General features: G+C 43.5%; 1 protein-coding gene across 2 annotated transcripts in view; it reads right to left on the bottom strand.

Moving 5' to 3' along the window:
* Positions 1 to 25,419, bottom strand: part of BANK1 (B cell scaffold protein with ankyrin repeats 1) — a 242,187-nt gene that overhangs the window by 18,559 nt on the left and 198,209 nt on the right. For both annotated transcript variants that reach the window (XM_072118549.1, XM_072118558.1), the window contains 2 exons: positions 23,093 to 23,335; positions 12,757 to 12,810 (listed from right to left, as the gene is read on the bottom strand). In XM_072118549.1, coding sequence (XP_071974650.1) covers positions 12,757 to 12,810; positions 23,093 to 23,335 — 297 coding nt within the window. The remainder of the gene's footprint in view (positions 1 to 12,756; positions 12,811 to 23,092; positions 23,336 to 25,419) is intronic.

The raw sequence follows: 25,419 nt of genomic DNA, 5'->3' as shown, positions 1-25,419 counted from the left end.
CTATTACACACAATGACAGTCAACTCTCCTACATCTCTACTATTCCACAACACACTAGATCTGCTGTGCCGCCACAGAAAAAGAAGCTTTACACTCCTCACACTTCTGCCAGCAGGCACTCAGTGTCTGTGTATCATAGCAGGATGTCAGTGTCTGTGTATCAGTGAGAGCTCTGTCCTGGAATGGGAGGGGCTAGAGTGCAGGGAGCAGAGAGACAGAAATCTCAGCTCGACGGTCGTCACACAGAAATCCAAGATGGTTTCCCCGACCCTAAGTCAGAAGTTACAGGGTCGTGTCTAGGGGCAACTAAAATTGTGTACAGCAGGACTGATAGAGACAGGTTCGAATTTTACCTGTGAAATGCTGTATTTTTGTTAATAACAGTGATTTGGGGAATGTGTTATTTTGTTATCCGGAGTACATTTAAAAAAACTTGACTTTGTGGGAATACCCCTTTTACTGTTAAATATTAGATTGGGCTTGACTGGCTTTTTCCAAGCTTCCCCATTTTTGCATTCTCATTAGTTAGTTATAAAATAATATGCGGCTTTTATCAATATCACCATACTTTTTATCATTACTCAGCATTTACTCAATTCAGTATTTTCTCCAGCTGGTTCCAAGCAACTGTCTTCAGTCTGAGAAATACAGCCCATCTGCTATGTGAACAAAGCTTTATGTTAAAATGTTAAATTTGCTGCTCGAGAACTGTAATTGTAACTTATTATACAATAAGGAGTTGGGCTCACACATCCATGGTTGGTCCAGGAAATGCAGCCAGCACTCACACCATGTTTCTTGGACTGAAATTAATCAGATTATTCTGGCCTTAAAGGGGTTTTCCCATTAGAGAAAATTCTCAAATCTCAATCCCCTAGTAAACCTAACATGCTAATGATAACTTTTAACTCCATACTTTGCAATTTTACTCAGCTTTTTGCTGCCTGCTTTTGCTTCTGCCCCTGCATTAGCTCAGTGTAATATTCTGATGTGTGGCCGTGGCCTGGCAGTCACATGATGCAGACACTTCCTGATCCCTCTGTCTGCGGCGCTCGTGCATGTGAACCTCCTGCTGTGGGCCGTGCTGACATTTTCTAGAAGGGAATCGTAAGGGGATGCAGTGCAAAAACCTCACAACTTCATCTATATTTTTTCTATGTTACCTTCAAGTCTTTCTACTTTTAGGGTAATATTTTAGGTTAAATATTTTAGGTTATTTTAGGTTAAATATAGGTCATTTCCTAGTCCAATACATTCTCCTGCTATTACCTTTTGTTCCTGCTGATGAACTACTTCACATCTGCAACATCCCCCACCGGGGCCTAGCCTTTTCTCGGGGCCTGGAGTCAGCCGGGGCCCGCAGTACCTGAGTGGCTGGCGGTTGCGGCCTAGGCACGCTATTGTCATGGTGCTTGGTATGGGGAACCGGAGGGCTGTCCTACAGCCTGGCAGGTCTCCAGCAGGGTGGTGTTGGCAAGAAATGATGAGGGAGAGGCTGCTATAGCGGATCTCCCTGGGGCAACCCTTTGGTGTCTAGAGTATGGGTCTCTGTGTGGTGGACAGGGTGCCCGTGATGGTGACAGCCGTAGTAGCAGGGACCAGACGGAGGCAGACGTTGAACAAAACAACTTACAGTTCTTTATTGGAACCGACAGGAACCGCAGCAACGTGCCTTAAACAGAATGGTGGATTGCTGAGATGCAGTTGGAGGGAGCCACAGGATGTAGATCATCAGCCTGGATGCAAAGGGCAGGCTGGGAGGTAGCTGTGTCCTAGAAGGATGCTTCAGCTTTATCCTGGATTGCTTCAGGTATCACCCTTAAAGGTAGGATGATACCCCTTTCCTCACTATACTAGCTATTAGTTCCACTCTCCAGGCAGGGGCTAGGCTCACCTGCTCTGGTTTGGTATGCTGGCTGCGCAGACTCCTCAGAGTCTGTACTGGATTAACTCCAGTCTGCTTCTGCAGACTCCTGGGTCTGACTGGAACTGAACTCTAGAAGTTTCTTGAACAGGGATCTTGTAACTCCCCCTGGTCAGGTGGTGGCTGCTCCTCCAATTACATCTCAGCTCACAGAAACAGAGTGTAACGCATGTGATTGGCTGACACATATGACATCACACAAAACAATTAACTCCTGACTTGCCAGGCAGGATCTACCGCTGCAGTGCTCATCTGTGTTATCTAGTGTTATGTAGTGACATGCTGTGGGGCTGATCAGACCCTACACAGGCTGCAAGCTACATGGTGGGACGTATTCGCAAACACAGCTCTGCCTTGCATCGGCGAGGGTGTTGCACATCACTATCATCTAACATACTCCCTGCAGAGCATCTCACTGACACATCAATGCCACCACTCCAACATACTTTCTGCAAAGCGTCTTACCCACAAATCACCGCCATCACTCCGATATGCTCTCTGCAGAGTATTTCACCCACACATCACCAACAGTCTTAGCATGCACACTGCAGAACATCTCACCCACACATCCCTATCAGCCTCAGCATGCACACTGTAGATCATCTCACCCACACATCACCAATATCCTCAGCATTCACACTGCAGAGCATCTCACCCACACATCACCAATATCCTCAGCATTCACACTGCAGAGCATCTCACCCACACATCACTATCAGCCTCAGCATGCACACTGTAGATCATCTCACCCACATGTCACCATCAGTCTCACTATGCACACTGTAGATCAACTCACCCACACATCAACAATATCCTCAGCATGCACACTGGAGAGCATCTTACCCACTCATGTGCAGAGCAGAGTGTACAGGAAGTAGAGTAGGGCATAAAGGTGTGGTCACATGGAGCTTGTACTAACACAACAGAAGCTCCGAAGGGGCGGACCAACACCTGGACAGAGCTGGACACCGTGAGCGAGGAACAGTGGAGGCAGAGCTGGGGCACAGCGGGCAGAGTGAAGGAGAGGGACAGAGCATGTGTTACCACTGTATCGGCACTGGGTACAGCAATGAGGGCCAGTGTGGTGACCAGTGCTGATCCGCTGGTACATTAGCTGTATGAGCTGGCATAGTGAGGAAGAGGGAACATACTGCTCCATTACAGGAGATGTACATTCAAATGGGATTCCGACCTGCGTGACCCTAGTCAGGACTGAATTTATGGGGGAGATTTATCATTAGGCAGGATTTTGAGCAGATGTCTTTGTGTTAGACTGGCAAGTTTCCAACAGTCAGATTTATATTCCGGTGTATGTGCAATGTTAAGTGCCTTATGATGTGAGTATTAGCTGTGTGTGCTCTATGCGAATAGACTGCACCAGTCGCACGTATGTTTACCATCTGCTCCATTTCTGATTTTTTTTAGATGTTTTTGCACAGGAAATTCTCAGATACCTCAAACATAAAATTGAGCAAACACTTCGAAATTGAGCAAAACCGTTAAAATACTGCATGTTTAAGATAAATCTCCCCCTGTAGCAGCAATGGACCCACATACACCACCTCCTAAATTTGGGTTCTTTTGAAAATTCTCAGTTGATAAATGTGGTGTTGCGTGGTGTTGCACATTCTGTGGTGTATTTTTTCTTTGCTTTGCTTTTCGTTGCTAAAAAGTCGCACAGGACTACATGCACCTCTTCATTAATCTGGCCTAAATGTAGAACTAGCCAGATTCATGACTTAAGATTTTTGCAAAAAGTCTCATAAAAGTCTCGTGATTACTCCAGCCCCCTGCTGGTCTATGTGCTGAGACTTTTTAGGGATTTTGAGACTTTTTTGGGACATTTTGAAAAAAAAAATCCCAGACAGAGAATAGACCATAAGAACATTTATTTAAGGGCCACAGCCACTTTAATGAATCTTATTATTAAATTAGACATGGAACTGTCCCTAGTAGCTGGTCTAATGATAAATAACCCCCTATGAGTCTTTTTAAGCATTTGCCTTTGTGGGAATGCCTCTTTAATGGCAGTAGTGTGTTTGGGCAAGAAGAATTGGCACACACAGTGGGGCTCATTTACTAAGGGCCCCGCGGACTGCACTTTCGTCGGACATCCCGACGATTTCCATTTTGTGCCGCTGGGACAGGGATTTGAAAGGGGTTTTTGGCGCACACGCAATCATATTTTGGCACAATCGAGCCGGCTTTCATGCGACACAAATTGGGGGGCGGGCCGACGGAAGAGCCGACGGATTCGGACAAACCGCGGAATTTAACTTCAAAATTGTGTCGCAAGCCAAGCACTTACACCGAGAGGAAGATGGTGAACTCCAGCAGAGCTGCGCGGGGAAGCATCAGATGCAGGAAATTGGACGCACGATCTAAGTGAATTGCGGCAGACTGCATTCCGGACAGACATTGCACTTTTGGGAACTCCGTTTGGGAACACTTTTGGTCACTGATATCCGTTGTCGTCTCAAACTGTCAGAAACAGACTCCATGAGGAGTGTTGGTGTTGTGTGATTTGCATTTTCAGAGAACACCAAGATTGGCAGATTCACCATTGGTGCCTTGTACTCTGGTTACATGTGACAGACCTGACAGGAGAGTCTGGAAATGTAGTGGAGAAGGAGTATAGAGATGCGGTGGAGAATGTTATGCTGCATGACCAGATTGCCAGTTTGAGTCGCTCAGCCCTACATGCTAGCCAGAGATACCCTGACTGCCATTAGGGATGACATCATATGTATGTGGAGTTTGCCCTGAGTTCCTTCTGTTACATGACAATGCATGGCCTCATGCAGATTTAGTGTGGCATTGGGGGTTATTTATCATACGCAAGTGCACATATGATAATCTCACAGCCCCTCCTGTGACATGCATCCTGATACATCAAGAGGCTCTGGCCTTTTAACGTATGCAGTGGCCAGCTGCGAAGCGTTTAAAAATATTCCTCTGAATGCAAACTTTTACCTTGACATCTTTGTGTGCAAGGGCGGGGCACAAACACCCCGTGTCGGCCCACTCTGGAATCACCCTGAACGCCACATCTCCTTAACGGGAAACTAGTGTAAAGGGGGTAATAATTAGGACTTCTGATGGATCACCAGGCACTTTTGGTAATTTTAGGGCTTTTACGCCATTTATCAAAAATAGTGCAAACTGCACAAGGTGCAGTTTGCCTGTGTAGCGTGCAGAGTGCACCAGATATAAATTGTGGCGCACGTTCTTTGTGAATCTGGCGCCCCCTGCACTGCTCCGACAGAGTGCACTAACTTTTTCTCGTGCACCTTTCACATTGAGCATGCAACACAATTCTGTTGGACACTGCATAATAAATGTGGCGCACGGTACAAATGTGCAGAGGAATGCCCTTTTAGGTGAAAAAAATTGTGCTGTGTCAGGCATAAGTGACACTTAATAAATACCTGTGCAAGCAGTTTGCACTGAAAAGAATGTGCATAGTCAGACAGAAAATGGGGTGGGGTTTTGAATAAATGGGGGCCATTGTGTCTCTTTCCATCCACCAATGCTATGTTGCACCACAGGCTTGACTGATGCTTTAATTCAGGTCTGGGAGAAGATCCCTCAGTAGAACATCTATCACCTCATGAGGGGCATGCCGAGGCGTTGTAGGGAGGTCATACAGACATGCAAACGCCACACTTACAGCTCTTGAGGCATTTCCACTGAAGTTGGATCAACCTGAAATAGTTTTTCCCACTTTGATTTTGTGTATAATTCTAAATTCCGACCTCCATGGGATGTTAATTATAATTGACCTTTTTAATGTTTTTTTTGTTCTCAATGCATTCCATTATGTAATAAATAAAGAATTGCAACTACATCCATTAGATGCCTATTACACACAATGACAGTCAACTCTCCTACATCTCTACTATTCCACAACACACTAGATCTGCTGTGCCGCCACAGAAAAAGAAGCTTTACACTCCTCACACTTCTGCCAGCAGGCACTCAGTGTCTGTGTATCATAGCAGGATGTCAGTGTCTGTGTATCAGTGAGAGCTCTGTCCTGGAATGGGAGGGGCTAGAGTGCAGGGAGCAGAGAGACAGAAATCTCAGCTCGACGGTCGTCACACAGAAATCCAAGATGGTTTCCCCGACCCTAAGTCAGAAGTTACAGGGTCGTGTCTAGGGGCAACTAAAATTGTGTACAGCAGGACTGATAGAGACAGGTTCGAATTTTACCTGTGAAATGCTGTATTTTTGTTAATAACAGTGATTTGGGGAATGTGTTATTTTGTTATCCGGAGTACATTTAAAAAAACTTGACTTTGTGGGAATACCCCTTTTACTGTTAAATATTAGATTGGGCTTGACTGGCTTTTTCCAAGCTTCCCCATTTTTGCATTCTCATTAGTTAGTTATAAAATAATATGCGGCTTTTATCAATATCACCATACTTTTTATCATTACTCAGCATTTACTCAATTCAGTATTTTCTCCAGCTGGTTCCAAGCAACTGTCTTCAGTCTGAGAAATACAGCCCATCTGCTATGTGAACAAAGCTTTATGTTAAAATGTTAAATTTGCTGCTCGAGAACTGTAATTGTAACTTATTATACAATAAGGAGTTGGGCTCACACATCCATGGTTGGTCCAGGAAATGCAGCCAGCACTCACACCATGTTTCTTGGACTGAAATTAATCAGATTATTCTGGCCTTAAAGGGGTTTTCCCATTAGAGAAAATTCTCAAATCTCAATCCCCTAGTAAACCTAACATGCTAATGATAACTTTTAACTCCATACTTTGCAATTTTACTCAGCTTTTTGCTGCCTGCTTTTGCTTCTGCCCCTGCATTAGCTCAGTGTAATATTCTGATGTGTGGCCGTGGCCTGGCAGTCACATGATGCAGACACTTCCTGATCCCTCTGTCTGCGGCGCTCGTGCATGTGAACCTCCTGCTGTGGGCCGTGCTGACATTTTCTAGAAGGGAATCGTAAGGGGATGCAGTGCAAAAACCTCACAACTTCATCTATATTTTTTCTATGTTACCTTCAAGTCTTTCTACTTTTAGGGTAATATTTTAGGTTAAATATTTTAGGTTATTTTAGGTTAAATATAGGTCATTTCCTAGTCCAATACATTCTCCTGCTATTACCTTTTGTTCCTGCTGATGAACTACTTCACATCTGCAACATCCCCCACCGGGGCCTAGCCTTTTCTCGGGGCCTGGAGTCAGCCGGGGCCCGCAGTACCTGAGTGGCTGGCGGTTGCGGCCTAGGCACGCTATTGTCATGGTGCTTGGTATGGGGAACCGGAGGGCTGTCCTACAGCCTGGCAGGTCTCCAGCAGGGTGGTGTTGGCAAGAAATGATGAGGGAGAGGCTGCTATAGCGGATCTCCCTGGGGCAACCCTTTGGTGTCTAGAGTATGGGTCTCTGTGTGGTGGACAGGGTGCCCGTGATGGTGACAGCCGTAGTAGCAGGGACCAGACGGAGGCAGACGTTGAACAAAACAACTTACAGTTCTTTATTGGAACCGACAGGAACCGCAGCAACGTGCCTTAAACAGAATGGTGGATTGCTGAGATGCAGTTGGAGGGAGCCACAGGATGTAGATCATCAGCCTGGATGCAAAGGGCAGGCTGGGAGGTAGCTGTGTCCTAGAAGGATGCTTCAGCTTTATCCTGGATTGCTTCAGGTATCACCCTTAAAGGTAGGATGATACCCCTTTCCTCACTATACTAGCTATTAGTTCCACTCTCCAGGCAGGGGCTAGGCTCACCTGCTCTGGTTTGGTATGCTGGCTGCGCAGACTCCTCAGAGTCTGTACTGGATTAACTCCAGTCTGCTTCTGCAGACTCCTGGGTCTGACTGGAACTGAACTCTAGAAGTTTCTTGAACAGGGATCTTGTAACTCCCCCTGGTCAGGTGGTGGCTGCTCCTCCAATTACATCTCAGCTCACAGAAACAGAGTGTAACGCATGTGATTGGCTGACACATATGACATCACACAAAACAATTAACTCCTGACTTGCCAGGCAGGATCTACCGCTGCAGTGCTCATCTGTGTTATCTAGTGTTATGTAGTGACATGCTGTGGGGCTGATCAGACCCTACACAGGCTGCAAGCTACATGGTGGGACGTATTCGCAAACACAGCTCTGCCTTGCATCGGCGAGGGTGTTGCACATCACTATCATCTAACATACTCCCTGCAGAGCATCTCACTGACACATCAATGCCACCACTCCAACATACTTTCTGCAAAGCGTCTTACCCACAAATCACCGCCATCACTCCGATATGCTCTCTGCAGAGTATTTCACCCACACATCACCAACAGTCTTAGCATGCACACTGCAGAACATCTCACCCACACATCCCTATCAGCCTCAGCATGCACACTGTAGATCATCTCACCCACACATCACCAATATCCTCAGCATTCACACTGCAGAGCATCTCACCCACACATCACCAATATCCTCAGCATTCACACTGCAGAGCATCTCACCCACACATCACTATCAGCCTCAGCATGCACACTGTAGATCATCTCACCCACATGTCACCATCAGTCTCACTATGCACACTGTAGATCAACTCACCCACACATCAACAATATCCTCAGCATGCACACTGGAGAGCATCTTACCCACTCATGTGCAGAGCAGAGTGTACAGGAAGTAGAGTAGGGCATAAAGGTGTGGTCACATGGAGCTTGTACTAACACAACAGAAGCTCCGAAGGGGCGGACCAACACCTGGACAGAGCTGGACACCGTGAGCGAGGAACAGTGGAGGCAGAGCTGGGGCACAGCGGGCAGAGTGAAGGAGAGGGACAGAGCATGTGTTACCACTGTATCGGCACTGGGTACAGCAATGAGGGCCAGTGTGGTGACCAGTGCTGATCCGCTGGTACATTAGCTGTATGAGCTGGCATAGTGAGGAAGAGGGAACATACTGCTCCATTACAGGAGATGTACATTCAAATGGGATTCCGACCTGCGTGACCCTAGTCAGGACTGAATTTATGGGGGAGATTTATCATTAGGCAGGATTTTGAGCAGATGTCTTTGTGTTAGACTGGCAAGTTTCCAACAGTCAGATTTATATTCCGGTGTATGTGCAATGTTAAGTGCCTTATGATGTGAGTATTAGCTGTGTGTGCTCTATGCGAATAGACTGCACCAGTCGCACGTATGTTTACCATCTGCTCCATTTCTGATTTTTTTTAGATGTTTTTGCACAGGAAATTCTCAGATACCTCAAACATAAAATTGAGCAAACACTTCGAAATTGAGCAAAACCGTTAAAATACTGCATGTTTAAGATAAATCTCCCCCTGTAGCAGCAATGGACCCACATACACCACCTCCTAAATTTGGGTTCTTTTGAAAATTCTCAGTTGATAAATGTGGTGTTGCGTGGTGTTGCACATTCTGTGGTGTATTTTTTCTTTGCTTTGCTTTTCGTTGCTAAAAAGTCGCACAGGACTACATGCACCTCTTCATTAATCTGGCCTAAATGTAGAACTAGCCAGATTCATGACTTAAGATTTTTGCAAAAAGTCTCATAAAAGTCTCGTGATTACTCCAGCCCCCTGCTGGTCTATGTGCTGAGACTTTTTAGGGATTTTGAGACTTTTTTGGGACATTTTGAAAAAAAAAATCCCAGACAGAGAATAGACCATAAGAACATTTATTTAAGGGCCACAGCCACTTTAATGAATCTTATTATTAAATTAGACATGGAACTGTCCCTAGTAGCTGGTCTAATGATAAATAACCCCCTATGAGTCTTTTTAAGCATTTGCCTTTGTGGGAATGCCTCTTTAATGGCAGTAGTGTGTTTGGGCAAGAAGAATTGGCACACACAGTGGGGCTCATTTACTAAGGGCCCCGCGGACTGCACTTTCGTCGGACATCCCGATGATTTCCATTTTGTGCCGCTGGGACAGGGATTTGAAAGGGGTTTTTGGCGCACACGCAATCATATTTTGGCACAATCGAGCCGGCTTTCATGCGACACAAATTGGGGGGCGGGCCGACGGAAGAGCCGACGGATTCGGACAAACCGCGGAATTTAACTTCAAAATTGTGTCGCAAACCAAGCACTTACACCGAGAGGAAGATGGTGAACTCCAGCAGAGCTGCGCGGGGAAGCATCAGATGCAGGAAATTGGACGCACGATCTAAGTGAATTGCGGCAGACTGCATTCCGGACAGACATTGCACTTTTGGGAACTCCGATGGACCGCGTAAGTAAATGTGCCCCAGTAAGTTCGACAGAACATACTTGAATGTGTAAAAACGTTTACCCTTGACCCAGATTTCCATACAGAAGCCATACATAAGAGCTCCATATGTCAAATATTTCCATTACTTTCTTCCCTGAAGGAAACCCTTAAGATTCCATTATAGTGAACGAGTTTCATTTAGGCACTGTATCCTTGAAGGGAAACTTCAACTACTTTTAACCCGCAAAACTAGTAACAACCTCAGGTTGGGTCTAACATATCTTTTCTAGAATTCCCTCTTTTATGTCCTCTCACCCGTTTAAAGGGGTTATCCGGGTATACAAATTTACTTATGGCCGGGCTGGGGCAGGCTATTTAAAAATAACAAAGGTGTGCTTACCTCCTTCGGCGCCGCTGATGTCTCGTGCGGCGGTCCGTTTGATCCGTGCCCCTGTTTGTTTACAGGGGCACAGAAGCCGCGCATAGGGAACTTCCGGTCCACGATGTGGACGGCTCCTCCCATCTGTCCATATCTCTCAGCGTTGTAAGCCCTGGGAGATGTGTACAAACCAGCGCACAGATGAGACTGACCGTGGCGCGTGACATCAGTGGCGTCGGACGTGGTAAGTACATGTTTGTTATTTTTAAATAGCCCGCCCCAGCCCGGCCATAAGTAAATTTCTATACCCGGATAACAGCTTTAAATATGAAAACAATCTCCTCCAATGTCACGTAAAAATGAGCCAAAAACTGCATCATGTTTGTGCTTCTGTGAGCTACACAAATGAAGATACTGGAATATAAAGTCATATTTGGAAATGCAAACTGCAGATAAAAATCCAATTCCGGCCTTTATTTCACTGCATGTATTTCCAGTTCCATAACTCTGTTACTTGAAAGTTGAGATTCCCATCTTATCTTATGATACCAGATCCATGCTTCTAGCTGCTATAGAACCCAAAATATAGGTGTCAAAATGGATTCTCCATTTCCAGTCTGTGAGCCTGACTCATTTCAAAAGATGACTGTTTTCTGCTCCTATACACATGGCTTTGAGGGAGATTATTTTATAGGTAAATGAGTGAGATTTCACATAAAAGAGGCAGAGGATAGAAACTATATATTGTCCTCTACCTGAAGGTGCAGTGTTTTAGTGGGATAAAAGCTGTTGACAGGTTCCCTTGAAATTGATCTGCAATGTCACTGTACTGGTCCTTTGGTGGAGGGAAGTAATGGGATTTAGCACTGAAATGAACACAGCCTTACTTTTATATGCAAATGAGTGTGCTGACTACATGAGAAGATTTATCTGTACAATTTTTAACATTCATCATTTGTATGAGCTTACACACAACTGCTTCTAATATACTCAGGTCATATACTGCTACATTCAGTGTAGAAACAGGACACACATGACAGTTTGTTGGATGTTGCCAACAATTTTCATTTTAAAGTTCAGCTGTTTTCTGTCTATGGAATCCTTTGAAACCTCGTAGAAATGCACATATTAAATATTAGGTGACACCTTTTACAAGTGACTAGTTTGCAATGATATCTGTGGATTCTGGCAGGGTCTCGTGGGAAGACTAGATGTCACAAAAAAATTCAAAAGGACAAGTACAAGTTTCTTTAAGAGTGCATTATTTTTGCTATCATGATTTTAACATAGCTGAATCCTATTGCACCATAACATAACATAGCATTGAACTGTTTATCTAAGTAACAGTTTTCTGTAACCCTTTATGAAGGGGGAACAAATATTTGACATACAGACATAATAGTTTATAGTGAGGTATTTCTATTTGCAGATTATTGTTAATTTTTATCTTGTTTCTTGTATCCTTCGCTCAAAATAATTTCCTTCTACCCAACTTCAATGTAAAATAACCCACACAGGGACAGATTAAAGGTACCATGGGCACTGAGCTGTGTGAAAAGTATGGATCCCAGAATAATAAAATTGTATCCTACAGTGTGGGGCATGTTTAGGCATAGAAAACGACCCAAAGAACTGATTTGTGCGTATTTCTACATTTACTTTTGCGCAAAAAGCTGTGCGGAAATTGTGTTTTTCAGAGCCAGGGATGTGGACTGAATACATTAACTTTTTCACCAGTTTTCCAATGTGAAAGCGAGCTTCTCCTAGTGTATATTGTACATACAATGTATATATTGCATAATTCTTTCAATCAAGCAGAAGTCCACCATAACAAAACCCAATCTGACCCGTTTCTGTCTGCAGAAATGGGCCACAAACAGGATGATGTTTGCAGCCCATTTGGCCTGGTGGAAATGGGAAGGGGAAAGCCTTCCTCACTCCTGACATTTGCATAGGAAGCAAAACAGCTACGTGCCAAATCAGGGCTGGAATAGGACCTGTTCCATCTTCTGCAATGCAGCTACCCAGCTCACTGACCATGCACAAAAGACCACAATGATGGTCATGTGCATGAGGCATAAGTCATTGGGGACAGCTAGGTACACCAGGGGTTTCAGTAAATGGAACAGCAGCAGTATGAACAGAGACATACAACTACAATATCATACACACTGCTGTAAAATATAAAAGAATATATCTACATATAACTATATACACATACCCACACACAAATATACATATTACCTTGATAAAGACCTGTGCCGTATATTTTCTTTTCCTCCTCCTTCTGTCGAAATACTGCAGGAGAAAATCACATATATATATATTCTATTAATGATGTTGGGGAAACAGATTCATAACATAAAATAATGAATAAGCACTGCGGATGCAAATGGGCACATGTTTCTTATTGTATCGAGGAAGACACCTGAGTCTCTATGGATTACTGTGCTTATGCAAACACTCCAATAACAGGCTTCATTGGCTTTTTAGCAATTGCCCCTAAAGGTAAGGAAAGTAAATTAAAATATCAGGGACAGATATTCTCCTTGCAACTTGGTAATCTATCTAGCTATGGAAAGGCCACAAAAAGAGCTGAAAGAATAAGTGAGTCAACTGCTGACCAAATCAAGGAGCCTCGAAACTGTAATTTCTTTGTTTGTTAGGGTGGTTTCACATTGGCATTTTTTGGCATCAGTGATTTTTTACTCAACGCATTTTTGCTTATGGACACATACAGATTGGTTTTCCCTTTGTGGCTTCAATGGGGCATATGTGTCAAACTTTTGGCTTTAGAAATTTTTGAGACTTTTCATGGTTCTTGTGCTCATTTGCGATATTTTTGCACCTAAAACTGTCTCCCTTCAGAGTTCTCCATTGTTTCATTTTCTGCAATATTCCCTGAGTAATCACCTCAAGATGTGAACTTGTGACTTTTAAAAAAAAAAGTTGTAAATTTTTGAGCCTGTCCAGGTGTAAAAATTAGCTGGGGAACTGTTTGCGACTTTTGTTTAAAAAAGTTGCAAATTTACTACAGACCAAACGCCACATTTATCAATAAAGAAAAAATGCTAAGATATATCTGACCAGCTGGAAAGCCAAGAAAAGTCGCAAAAACAGATGGAAAAGCCAAATTTATGATACATGTGCCCCAATGAGTTTTCATTGATACCTTACTGAGCCATTCTTTCCAGTGGGCCTTTTCACACTTCAGTTTTTTCAAAACTGAAGTGTGCACAACAAAAGACTGCTCTATCCAGCCCCTGGCAGGAGCAAGCAGTGTGCCTGTCAGCCTTTGCAAGTGCATAGGCTGGCATTACTAATGTAATACAATACATGCATTAACGTTATCATTAATGTACAAATAAAAAAGTGAAAATGACAAAAAAATACTAGAATTAAAATTCCCTAAAAGCTAAATACAGTAACCCCATAATGAAAAAAAGCGCTACTTTTTTGCCATTTTGCAACATATAAAAAATTCAATAAAAAGTGATTAATGGGTCACACACTACTAAAAATAGTAGCATTGAAAACGTCATCACAAAAACGGACACCTTACACTCTGTATGTAATCCAAAGTATGAAAAAGTTATTACCGTCAGCATATGTTGAAATCATTTTTTTTTTGTTCAAAAGGTTTTAATTTTTAAAAATCTTTTGAAACATAATAAAACCTGTATAAATTTGGTATCTCCATTATTGTACCGAACCAAGGAATACGTCAGATGTGTCATTTGGAGCACACATTAAAAGGTGAAATAACGAAGCCCCCAAGAATGACGCAAATGTGTTTTATATTCATAGATGCATTTTCTGCTGTATTAATGACAACATTAGAAAATTAAAAAAAAAACATTTTGTTTTAATATCTGTAAAATACTTAAAGGCTTAACAAGTTACTATGAGCTGTTGTGAATAGTTTGAGGGGTAATGTTATCAGAATGGGGTTGATTTGTGGGGTTTTTTATAAATGCAACTTCAATAAAAAAAACCCATAGAAATACAATGGTCCCTAAAATAATTAATTCTAAAAAAATTTTGAATATTTTAAAAAATTCTGTTCGATTTGTGATCTTTCTAGCATCATAATAAAAAAAAAGGACTCTTATTATGCCAACACGAAGCTGAGATATAGTAAATGTTAATATGTAACTAATTTCTGTGGTAAGACTGTCAGTTTGAAAAACAGAACATTTTTTCAACATTTTTGCCGAATTCACCTTTTTTCATAAATAAATGCAAAATTTTCAACCAAAATTTCCCACTAACTTTAAGTACAACATGTCATGAAAAAACAGTCAGAACCAAGTAAGTTAAAGTGTTTTTGGTCATCATTGAATACATGAGCTTAGTCACTAAAGGGTAAAGCATGTTGTATGACATTCAGCAACAGCTTCATGTGTAAACAAGTTTTTTTCTGGAGTTGACCACTGGAATTCAAGTAGGGTCTTTTGCCATTACGCCATGAGCAATTCCATTTTACAAAGATTTATTTGTCCTTGTGGCTTGGAAACTGGAATCAATAATGGAATATGTGTTCTCTTACAGTACGTACATAAACAGAATTTACAGCCTATTCACACAAACATGAATAATGGTTGTATGCTTTATTTATTTTTTAAAGCTTTATGTTACTGGTGCTTTTTTGTTGTGTGTGCCTAATTTATTATCTATCTGTGCCTTTTAACGAGGTATCTCTGCTGACATTGTTATTTTCCTCTTTCTTGAGATAGGGATAGTGAGTCCTATATAAAACTAAATATATACTAAACCCTGCAGATAATATCCATAAACGTATGCATTTTTGGTAATTAAATGAATCCCCTCATCAGAGTTTCCCATAGAAGTCTTCATAATGCGTCCCATGCTTTTTTTTTGTCCAAAAATCCATAGCTTAGGAATTTTTTCAGCTAGTTTTGTGACAAAGATCTCATATTTCTTCTTCCTATCCTGACGCTGAGTGACTAGGCTGAAGCACGGTGTCTCCGTGCTGCTGCTCCCCGGTGTCTCCATGCTGCCCCGGTGTCTCCGTTCTGCCCCTGCCCCGATGTGTCCGTGCTGCCGGATGTGTCCGTTCTGCCCAATGTGTCCATGCTGCCCCAGTGTCTCCGTGCTGCCCCAGTGTCTCCTTGCTGCCCCAGTGTCTCCGATCTGCCCCTGCCCCGATGTCTCCGTACTGCTCGATGTCTCCGTACTGCACGATGTCTCCGTGCTGCCCCAGTGTCTCCGTTATGCCCCTGCCCCGATGTCACCGTGCTGCCCGATGTCTCCGTGCTGCCCCAGTGTCTCCGTGCTGCCCCAGTGTCTCCGTTCTGCCTCTGCCCCGATGTCTCCGTGCTGCCCGATGTCTCCGTGCTGCCCCAGTGTCTCCGTGCTGCCCCAGTGTCTCCGTGCTGCCCCAGTGTCTCCGTTCTGCCCCTGCCCCGATGTCTCCGTGCTGCCCGATGTCTCCGTGCTGCCCCAGTGTCTCCGTGCTGCCCCAGTGTCTCCGTTCTGCCCCTGCCCCGATGTCTCCGTGCTGCCCGATGTTTCCGTGCTGCCCGATGTCTCCGTGCTGCCCCAGTGTCTCCGTGCTGTCCCAGTGTCATCGTTCTGCCCCTGCCCCGATGTCTACGTGCTGCCCGATGTCTCCCTGCTGCCCGATGTCTCCATGCTGCCCCAGTGTCTCCGTGCTGCCCCATTGTCATCATTCTGCCCCTGCCCTGTTGTCTCCGTGCTGCCCGATGTCTCCGTGCTGCCCGATGTCTCCGTGCTGCCCCAGTGTCTCCGTGCTGCCCCAGTGTCATCGTTCTGCCCCTGCCCCGATGTCTTCGTGCTGCCCGATGTCTCCCTGGTGCCCGATGTCTCCCTGCTGTCCGATGTCTCTGTGCCGCCCCAGTGTGTCCGTGCTGCCCCAGTGTCATCGTTCTGCCCCTGCCCCGATGTCTCCATGCTGCCTGATGTCTCCCTGCTGCCCCAGTGTCTCTGTGCTGCCCCATTGTCATTGTTCTGCCCCTGCCCTGATGTCTCCATGCTGCCCGATGTCTCCGTGCTGCCCGATGTCTCCGTGCTGCCCCAGTGTCTCCGTGCTGCCCCAGTGTCATCGTTCTGCCCCTGCCCCGATGTCTCCGTGCTGCCCGATGTCTCCCTGCTGCCCCAGTGTCTCTGTGCTGCCCCAGTGTCATCGTTCTGCCCCTGCCCCGATGTCTCTGTGCTGCCTGATGTCTCCGTGCTGCCCCATTGTCATCGTTCTGCCCCTGCCCTGATGTCTCCGTGCTGCCCGATGTCTCCCTGCTGCCCGATGTCTCCGTGCTGCCCCAGTGTCTCCGTGCTGCCCCAGTGTAATTGTTCTGCCCCTGCCCCGATGTCTCCGTGCTGCCCGATGACTCCGTTGCCCCAGTGTCTCCGTGCTGCCCCAGTGTCTCCGTTCTGCCCCTGCCCCGATGTCTCCATGCTGCCCGATGTGTCCGTGCTACCTCAGTGTCTCCGTGCTGCCCCAGTGTCTCCGTTTTGCCCCTGCCCCGATGTCTCCGTGCTGCCCGATGCTCCGTGCTGCTGTTCCCCCGATGTCTCCGTGCTGCTGCTCCCCGGTGTCTCCGTGCTGCTGCTCCCTGGTGTCTCTGTGCTGCTCCCCGTGTTCTTCAATGTGTTCTTCACACATATATATTGTTCTTCACATACTATTTTGTTCGCACCGTTCCGCGCATATCTCCCGACAAGTAAGCAGATGTGCCGAACATCTGTAATCTATTCTTCACTGTGTTTTTCACTTAAATAATCCTGTGTTCACTGTGTTCACTGTTTTTATTCTATTCTTCACTGTTCTTCACTGTGTTTTAATTAAATGCTCGATCTCGAGCAGTGGAAATACTCGTCCGAGCAACGAGCCGTTTCGAGTACCTTAATACTCGAACGAGCGTCAAGCTCGGTCGAGTATACTCGCTCATCTCTAATTATGATCCATCTAGTTCTGTGAGCTGACAATGTGGTTAGATTATCAGGGTCCAGGTTTTTCTACAATTTCATTTAGCTTCTCAACATTGTACTAGTATCTGACAACATAGAAAGAGAGAAGAGACAGATCAGAGATGAGACAATGAGATCTATTAGATGCCTATTGCACACAATGACAGTCATCTCTCCTACATCTCTGCTTTTCCACAACGCACTATATCTGCTGTACCTTCCTCCCCCGATAAAGAACTTATCTGTTGCTTGTTGTTCTCCTCATGCTGTTGCCGGCAGGATGTTAGAGTATGTGTTAGTGTTAGCTCCTTCCTGCACCACAGGGAGGTGTGGCTAGAGGCAGAGAGCAGAGAGAGAGAAACTAAGCTCCACTGCCTTCACAAAGAAATCCAAGATGGCTTCCCCGACCCTAAGTCAGAAGTTACAGGGTCATGTCTAAGGGCAACTGAAATTGTGTACACCAGGACTGATAGAGGCAGGATAGACATATATCTGTGAAATATCTGCGTATTTTTGTTAATAACAGTGAATTAGAGAATGTATTATTTTGTTATCCCAAGTTAATTTAAGAAACTTGTCTTTGTGGGAATACCCCTTTAACAAAAGATGTCTTATATGTATGTTGGCTTATATACTATGGTATTATGGACTCCACTCAGGAGCTGAGTGCATGCTTTAATTGCTGGTTTTCCTCTGTTTTACATAGCATTAGATCATCGCTTTTATAAGTTTACTTTCAACTTCACTAAAAGTAAAAAGACAGGCTTCATCATATTAAATTCAGGGCCCTTTCAGAAAGGCTGGAGAATATAGAAAGAATCATATTTTATAACCGTTTAAACATTAGTATAAAAAAGTTTGAGTTGTCAAATATGGCAATACAAAGACTTTTTTATACTTAATACTAAAGGTTAATGCTCTCTTAATCATTTTATGACAATGCTATATCAATTATAGTTACACACATTACCTGGATGGAGAAACAAAGAAGTTGGTTATGTATGTGTTCATTTTATCTCATTTTACAAAAATCTTCAATATGGACAGATAGGGGCAAATTTACTTACCCGGTCCATTCGCGTTCCAGCGGCGGCTTCTCCGCTCTGGATTCGGGTCCGGCCGGGATTTAATAAGGTAGTTCTTCCGCCGTCCACCAGGTGGCGCTGCTGCGCTGAAAGTAAACTCATCGCGCCGGAATGCACCGAGCTGGACCAGGTGAAGGTAAGCGGTCCTTATGCGACACATTTTCGGTTTTTAAATGCGGCGGTTTTTCCGAATACGTCGGGTTTTCGTTCGGCCACGCCCCCCGATTTCCGTCGCGCGCATGCCAGCGCCGATGCGCCACAATCCGATCGCGTGCGCCAAAATCCCGGGGCAATTTAAGTACAAGCGGCGCAAAACGGAAATATTCGGGTAACACGTCGGGAAAACGCGAATCGGGCCCTTAATAAATGACCCCCATAATGTTTCTCCTGCCTTCTCATTAAAAATGCACAGGGAAGACCCTTTGTCCCTTTAACAAACATGCTAACTGGTCTGTGATCTGAGCACTGTCAAATTTAAAGCTAGATTTCTGCTTTTGACTAGATTCTTTTTTTCTATGTAGAAGAGAGATTTTTAAAGCTGTGAAACTGTTCTATTCTTTCTTTTTTACAAGCTCCCTGGAGTGTAAGACAGATGCTGGTGAGACAGCTTAGTGTTCTGCTCCTGAACTGTACTCTTTAATTAGCTGCTGAGATTTTATGTATCAACCTACATGTCCACAGGAGAATGCTTAAAAGGTTTTATCGCATACCAAGATGAAAAAGCTACAGTACTACAAAATCCCTAAGACAGAATTTCTCACATTTGCTGACTTTTCTCTAGTGGTCCATCATTCCTAGTTTGGAAGTAATACTATGAGTGACCATCGGGATGATACTATTTTGTACCCAAACACAGCAAAATGCACATTCTCAATAAGGAAAGCTGCAGTAAAATCACGACTGTATATGTGACTGGTGACCAGCTGTAAGGTCACTATTGTCTTTACCTTAGATAAGCATGGGGCTTTCTATTATGCAAGTTTCTGTAACACAAAAACTGGGTTTCAGCCAGACACAATGGGGGTCATTTACTATGGGCTGATTTTCTTTTTCCCGACGTGTTACCCGAATATTTCCGATTTGCGCCGATTTTCCCTGAATTGCCCTGGGATTTTGGCGCATGTGATCAGATTGTGGCGCATCGGCGCTGGCATGCACATGACGGAAATCAGGGCCATGGCCGAACGAAAACCCGACGGATTCGGAAAAACCGCAGCATTTTTAAAACAAAATCTGTTGCGAAGCTTGCACTTACCTTCACTCAGCCCGGCTTGGTGAACTCCAGCACGTTCCTATGCTCTTCAGCGCAGCAGCGTCACCTGGTGGACGGCGGAGGAACTACCTTAATGAATCCCAGCCGGACCCGAATTCACCGCAGAGAACGCGCCGCTGGATCGCGAATGGACCGGGTAAGTAAATCTGCCCCAGTATACTACTTTGATAACACAACTGTGTTTGCATCAATTTAAAAGGGTTGTCCCAACTAGAAGGGTCCAACTGTTGAGACCCCCACCATCACTTAAAAAGGGTCCCTTAGCTATTCAGAGAATGGGCACCCCTTTTTTATTGCTCATCTCTGGCACTCACAATAACTGTTTATGGGATTACCTGCGATAGCCAAGTGCTGTGCTTAGACATTTCCACTAGTATAGATTTCCAGTACCATGTTAGCCATGGAGAGCAGAAGAAGAGTGAAGAAATCAGGCAATACCATTTTGAGGCTAACTGAGTATATTTGATGGTGAGCTTTCGAGAATACTAGTTCACTTCTTCAGATATGATGTTATGCATTTGTGGCACTTCCTTTGAATGGATCTCCCTTTGACTCCTTACTTTGCAATTTTACTCAGTTTTATTACTGTTTTAGCTCCTGTGGACGGGGACTCTCTAACCAGACACAATTTCTCTGTGCCATGAGATATACTGACAATGTGCTTAACCCAGTTTACAGGGTTTATCTACACTTCAATTTTGCTTCTGAACAGTCTACTAGTATTGTACTAATAGAAAAAGAGAGATGAGACAGATCAGAATCATGAGATGGATATAAGGCACAATAACAGCTCTGCTGCCTCATCTAATCAATAACACAGAGTCGTGCTCTACTATGTCACCCCTCCCCTGGGATCCAGAGCTGATATTGTTTGTAGAGGATCAGCTGCTGCTGTGTCCTCTCTACACTACTAGAAGCACAAGTACAGCTGAATCAGGGAGTTCCTCTATCTGTAGTGTAGTATAGTCTGGTTATAGTCAGAAGATTTATGGTCTGATCCAGGAACAACCGAAATTGTAAACACCAGGACTGATAGAGGCAGAATTAAATTATATCAGTGAAAGGCTGTATTTTTGTTAATAGCATTTAATGAATGTGAATGTGTTATTTTGTAATCCTGAATATATTTAAGAATTTTGTCTTCATGGGAATATCCCTTTATACGCTATTCTATCATATATGAAAATTGAAAAAAAAAGTTTTAATTGTGAATTAAACCCAGATATATTGTGGCACCAGATGACTCATATGATCAATGGTGGCTAGGGATGGAGAGATCATTTTTCTATATCCGCTTCCACACTTGTTGCATTTAGTTAATAACATTTAAATTAATTCATCTGCCATATACATATATTTCTTCAGTTGGATATTATTTACATAACCTGTGTGAATTTCCAATAAATGTAACCACGTTGTCCCATAGAAACAAGATCTTGTTTCTAAGGGACAACATGACGACATTTATTTTTCAGAAAGTAGCGGTGCCTTTACAAGTGCGTTGTACTCGGATAAGATACAGAGGTCACTTCTGTGTTAGGGTACATTCACACAGCCACATGCCCACCTGGTTGCACCTGGGTGGGCATACCCCTGTGCGCTTGAGAGGAGGAGGACATAAGCCCTCCCCCCTCCATAGAGGAAAGCGCCTCATGACCGCACACACAGGGAAAGATAGAGCAGTGTTAAATATTTTAACAATTTGAAGTCTTGCCCAAAATTTAAAAGAATAAATGCAAACATTACCCACTGTTTTTGGAGCTGTCCTCCCATAAGGCGCTTTTGCTTCTGCATCCTTCCTGGTATTTACCAGATGTGTTTATATACATACAACTAAAGAGGTCAGGTATATAGTACTATTGTAAAAAAATGTTTGCATGTTGGGAACAACATCATAAAAGATCAATGTGCTAAAGAAAATGAGCGTGTCCATTTCCCTTGAGAGATAGAGCTATCCAGTTCCAGATTCACAATTTCTAACAGGGTTTGATTTGTTGAATACTAGACATTGGGTCACATGTATCATAGTTTGGTCTCTCTGAGGTGAATTTTTGAGACATATGAGGGCTCATTTTTTTTGCACCTTATGTATGATCCTGTCTTTTTCCTATCCTGGCAAGTGCACATTTTGGCTTCTTTTTTAGACTTTTTGTTGCAAATGTCTCAAATCCACATGGACACAAGCCACGTCAGGGGGTTATATACAGGAGAGGACACTACTGTTAATATGGGATTTAACATGTTGCATTTTTAATGCATTTTGAAACCTATTACAACAGCAGTGGAGAGGTGATTTTCCCAATTACATTGCTGTTAACATTCGAATTTACAAAACGCATAGTAAACGCAATGTGATCACATGCGTTAACGTGGAGTTTATACTGCGTTTTGTAAATGCAAATGTTAACAGTAATGAGGCAAATCACTTATCCCCAGCTGTTGTAATTAGTTTCAAAATGCAAAATTGGAGCAAAATTGGTGCAAAAACGGCAAAATGACGCATGGAACATTTGGAAAACTAAGATACATAAGGCACACTGCACAAGGTGCAGACCAAGACATACTTGAATAAAAACAAAGTTAAAAGTCGCAAAAATGGCTCAAAAACGGCAAAAGTCGCTAAAATTAGACAATTTGGCTAGCTAAAACTATGATACATGTGCCCCATTCAGTAATCAAATTGCATTGTTTTAAAATGCATCCATGTCTTCAGGAGGCTGATACCATGTGGTCACTGTATGGTGGAAATTTTGGACTATGTATAGTAGTTTGTTCAATAACATTATTATTCAGTCACTGTATGGGTAATGGTAGTGACTATTGTGTATTTGGGTTTATTTGGGTCTATATGGTGGTATCATTAGTAATATTGGTTTTGTAAAGAAAATTTTGTGCAGTACTGTGTGATAAATATTCAGTATATAAGTATATAAATATGTGTGGGGTCAATAAATACCTTAGCAATCTCCCCTAATGGCATTTGACATCTACTCACCCTATGAATAGCTTTTTTGTGACTATAGGTAGAATTTTTAGAATTTAGTTTTGATTTCACCCAGGGCCACACTTTGTCCAAAACTTTCCCTGCATATCTAATGTTTTGTATAAAAAGTATAAGAATTTATAAATGCTAAATCTTTATTTATTATGCAGTTTATATTGTATGTATAAAAGCATTTTGTCTAGATAGAGAAAATTAGTTTCACAAAATGGCAACATTGTGATAATAGACATGGAAAATAAAACATTTCTAATGAGTTAAATGCATGGTTACCTCTTGAGATGTAGGAGTCTTCAATAGCTGGAACTGCAGTTTGTGGCCGAGGTGCAGGGGCTGGTGCTCGGTGAACAATAAATGATTTTCTTTCTCGTGGATTCTCTCCATCTGTAGTTTCATAGGGCAACTCAATGTACAGTTCATCGTCATCATTATAAATGAAACTGTATGGGTCTTCTTCATTGTTCTCACACTCATCCCAAAACAACTGTGCATTGAATCTTTCATCGATTCCCTCAGCTGAAATAAAAAAGTTGTATTTATTTAGAAAAGGAGAGAAACCATTACAAACCACTTCAGTTTCTCTTTAGGATCTTTGGTTCTATCTAACATTTGGGCTTCATTCCTTCTATAAAAAAATCCATATGCAATGATCACCAGAAGTCAGTTTCTCTCCAGCATTTCTCATCAATGATGCCGAAAACAATGTCCTAATGTCCTAGCTGTAGTGGATCCAGTAGGACTGATCACCCTACTGGCATCTGTAACAGAGATTCAGCTTTCTAGGAAGTATTACCCAGCTTTTCTAAGCTTTTCCCTTGAAATTCTTCCTATTAGGCTGCATCAGTGTATCAACAGCTCAAACTAATGGTCCTAGTGGATGTATTGTGTGGTTGTCACCTAGTTTCAATGCAGGTTGTCACATTGGCTAGTACCAAGGTACTTTCCATACGCCGAGACCTGGAGACTAGAGGTATAGCCTCAGTCTGGGGAGAACAGATTGCCAAATGGTTCTGCTGATGTAACAGAGCTTACACAGCTCCCAATAGAGCCAAATCAGACAGCCATTTCCTGTCATCACAGTGGAAAGTTGCACTTGTTATTCCTGCTGCCTGTAAGTTTTTGTATCATCTTTATTACCAAGTGTAAATCCCTGGCTTAAAGGGGTTATCTGGGTGTTAAAAAATACTGAGGGCCAGGCTGGGGGGGCTAGTTAAACATAATAAACATGTACTTACCTCGTCCGGCGCTGCCGATGTCCCGTGCCGCTGTCAGTCTCTTCTGTGCCCGGTTGGTATACAGGGGCGCACAGGCCGGCCGGAAGCTCCCATCAGACACCATCTACCAGCACTTACAACGCTGAGAGATAGGGACGGATGGGCTTCTGTGCCCCTGTAAGCAAACAGGGGCACGGATCGAAGAGACCGCGGTGCGGAGGAGGTAAGTAGATGTTTATTATGTTTAACTAGCCCACCCCAGCCCGGCCCCCAGTAATTCTTAACAGCTGGATAACCCCTTTAACAGCACAGGCCTTTCCTGTACGATCAGCTGGAACCTATCTTTTACATCAGGAGTACAACAGAAGGAACCCTTTAACCATGCAACTCCACTCTTCTGGCTCTGACATGCATGGAAGGACTGTACTATCATGACATCCATGTCTAGGCCACAACCAAGCCAGCCCCATACACATACATGCCACATACACTGTTAGCCCCTGTTGAACCTCCAGTCATGTATAGTTTCAAACAATGACCTGCTTTTTGCCTATGTGTGGCATAATACTACCTAGAACTTAAGGTACATAGAACTATTAAAGATATAATTTTAAATCGCGTTAGGCTGTTGGTTCTGTGAGCTACAGAACCGAAGATGCAGGAGGTTAAAGAAAAAGGTGGAAATTGGATGTTAATCTGAGGCTCATACATTTGTAACAATGGGGCAGATAATAACAGTGCAAACTGTACTATATGCCGTTTGCCCGTGGAGTGTGCAGAGGGTGCCATATTCAGGATTTCTGGTGTGCGTTCTTCATGAATCTGGCGCTCCCTGTATTGCTCTGACAGAGTGCACCTTTAACATGCTGTCAGACTTTGCATGTTAAATCTGGTGCATGGTCCGACAAAGCCACACATATGTGGCACGGACACTTCTTAAATACCTGTGCAAGAAGTTTGCACAAAAAACTGGCACACAACCCTTAGCAAATGTGCTCCAATGTCTTTAACTGCCTATATCTCCAGTTCTAGGTACTATACAGCCCAAGATATTGGCATATGGAATTTTGCTCTCCTTTAGCCTCTAAAAGGGACTCCTCTCAGAGATGGCTCTTTTCATTGTGGAGGTAAATTTTTATAGGTGAATGACCAAGATTAAACATTAAAAATGAATGCTAGAAACAATGTATAAAACCCTACCTGAGAGATTTGTTAGTTTAGTGGGGTAAAAGCTTCTGGAGTTTTCCCTAAGTGTTCCTACAAAGATATTCTAGTGCCCCAGCTTCCAGATGTTTGTCAGTGTTGCTTTAAAGACTAAATGAGCTGTAGAAAGATTTTTGATACTAGTGCTCTTTTAGTTAACTACTATTAAATCAAACCTATCTT

This window comes from Engystomops pustulosus, chromosome 1 (genome assembly GCF_040894005.1).
Source record: "Engystomops pustulosus chromosome 1, aEngPut4.maternal, whole genome shotgun sequence".
Classification (NCBI taxonomy): domain Eukaryota; kingdom Metazoa; phylum Chordata; class Amphibia; order Anura; family Leptodactylidae; genus Engystomops; species Engystomops pustulosus.
Note: the sequence above shows the minus strand (reverse complement) of the source record. Positions and strands in the feature narration are given on the sequence as shown.